Source organism: Seriola lalandi, unplaced genomic scaffold (assembly GCF_002814215.2).
Source record: "Seriola lalandi dorsalis isolate HSWRI2012SDOR001 ecotype SW California unplaced genomic scaffold, Sedor1 jcf7180002054585, whole genome shotgun sequence".
Classification (NCBI taxonomy): domain Eukaryota; kingdom Metazoa; phylum Chordata; class Actinopteri; order Carangiformes; family Carangidae; genus Seriola; species Seriola lalandi.
Genome location: NW_019525138.1, coordinates 2,255,779 through 2,256,514, shown reverse-complemented (window position 1 = coordinate 2,256,514; position 736 = coordinate 2,255,779). Strand labels below are relative to the sequence as shown.

The 736-nt window shown below is 48.4% G+C and overlaps 1 protein-coding gene across 1 annotated transcript in view; it reads left to right on the top strand.

The window, feature by feature from the left end:
• The window catches only part of rab3gap1 (RAB3 GTPase activating protein subunit 1), a 24,539-nt gene that overhangs the window by 8,223 nt on the left and 15,580 nt on the right, over positions 1-736 (top strand). Inside the window, 1 exon segment of the mRNA XM_087177280.1 lies at positions 84-256. Coding sequence (XP_087033406.1) covers positions 84-256 — 173 coding nt within the window.

The following is a 736-nucleotide window of genomic DNA, read 5'->3' as shown; positions in this document are numbered from 1 at the left end:
GATACAATATACAAATACATAGTTTATGCTGTATAAAATATTAGATGATAACTGCTTATTGTGTTTGTTTTGTTTTCCCACAGAAAATAGTGACATCACCTCTGCTTTATCGAAGCTGACAGAACCAGCAGCACCTGTACCGATCTCCAAACTGTCTGTCAGCAACATGATGCACAGCGCCAGGAAGCACATCCGACGCCACAGACGCATTGACGAGTCACCGCTCAACACGGATATACTCAATTCTGTCCTTCTGGTAAGGCTTTGTCCTGCTGACCGTTTCGTTTCCACAGAAAACAAACGTGACAACGGAAAATGCACCAACCAACCGGCTGCGCCAACCTCCGTCTGGTGTCAGATTCCTCCACTGTGACCTGTCTCCCTGACTGAATCAGACCCCACCCCCCAATCAGTAAAAAGCCCAAGCCAGGAACCAATTGTTCCCCCTGTAATAGAATCAACCCCTGTGACCAAACCAGATCCCACTCTGTGAACGAATCAGACCCCAGCCTCGATACAAACCCAGAGCTTTGGTCGAGAATGAGGGGTCACGACTTCCTCTCGGATAACAGTGTCACAGCTTAACAACAGAGCCTTCACTTTTATAGTGAATGACACTGATCACCCCCCAACCTGTTCTTCACATGACCTCTATCTGGCTCTGGTTTCAGGACTCCAAAGAGTTGGAGCAACCACTTTAGTTTTGTCTGCCAGAGCAGCCCTGACACCCCCCCCC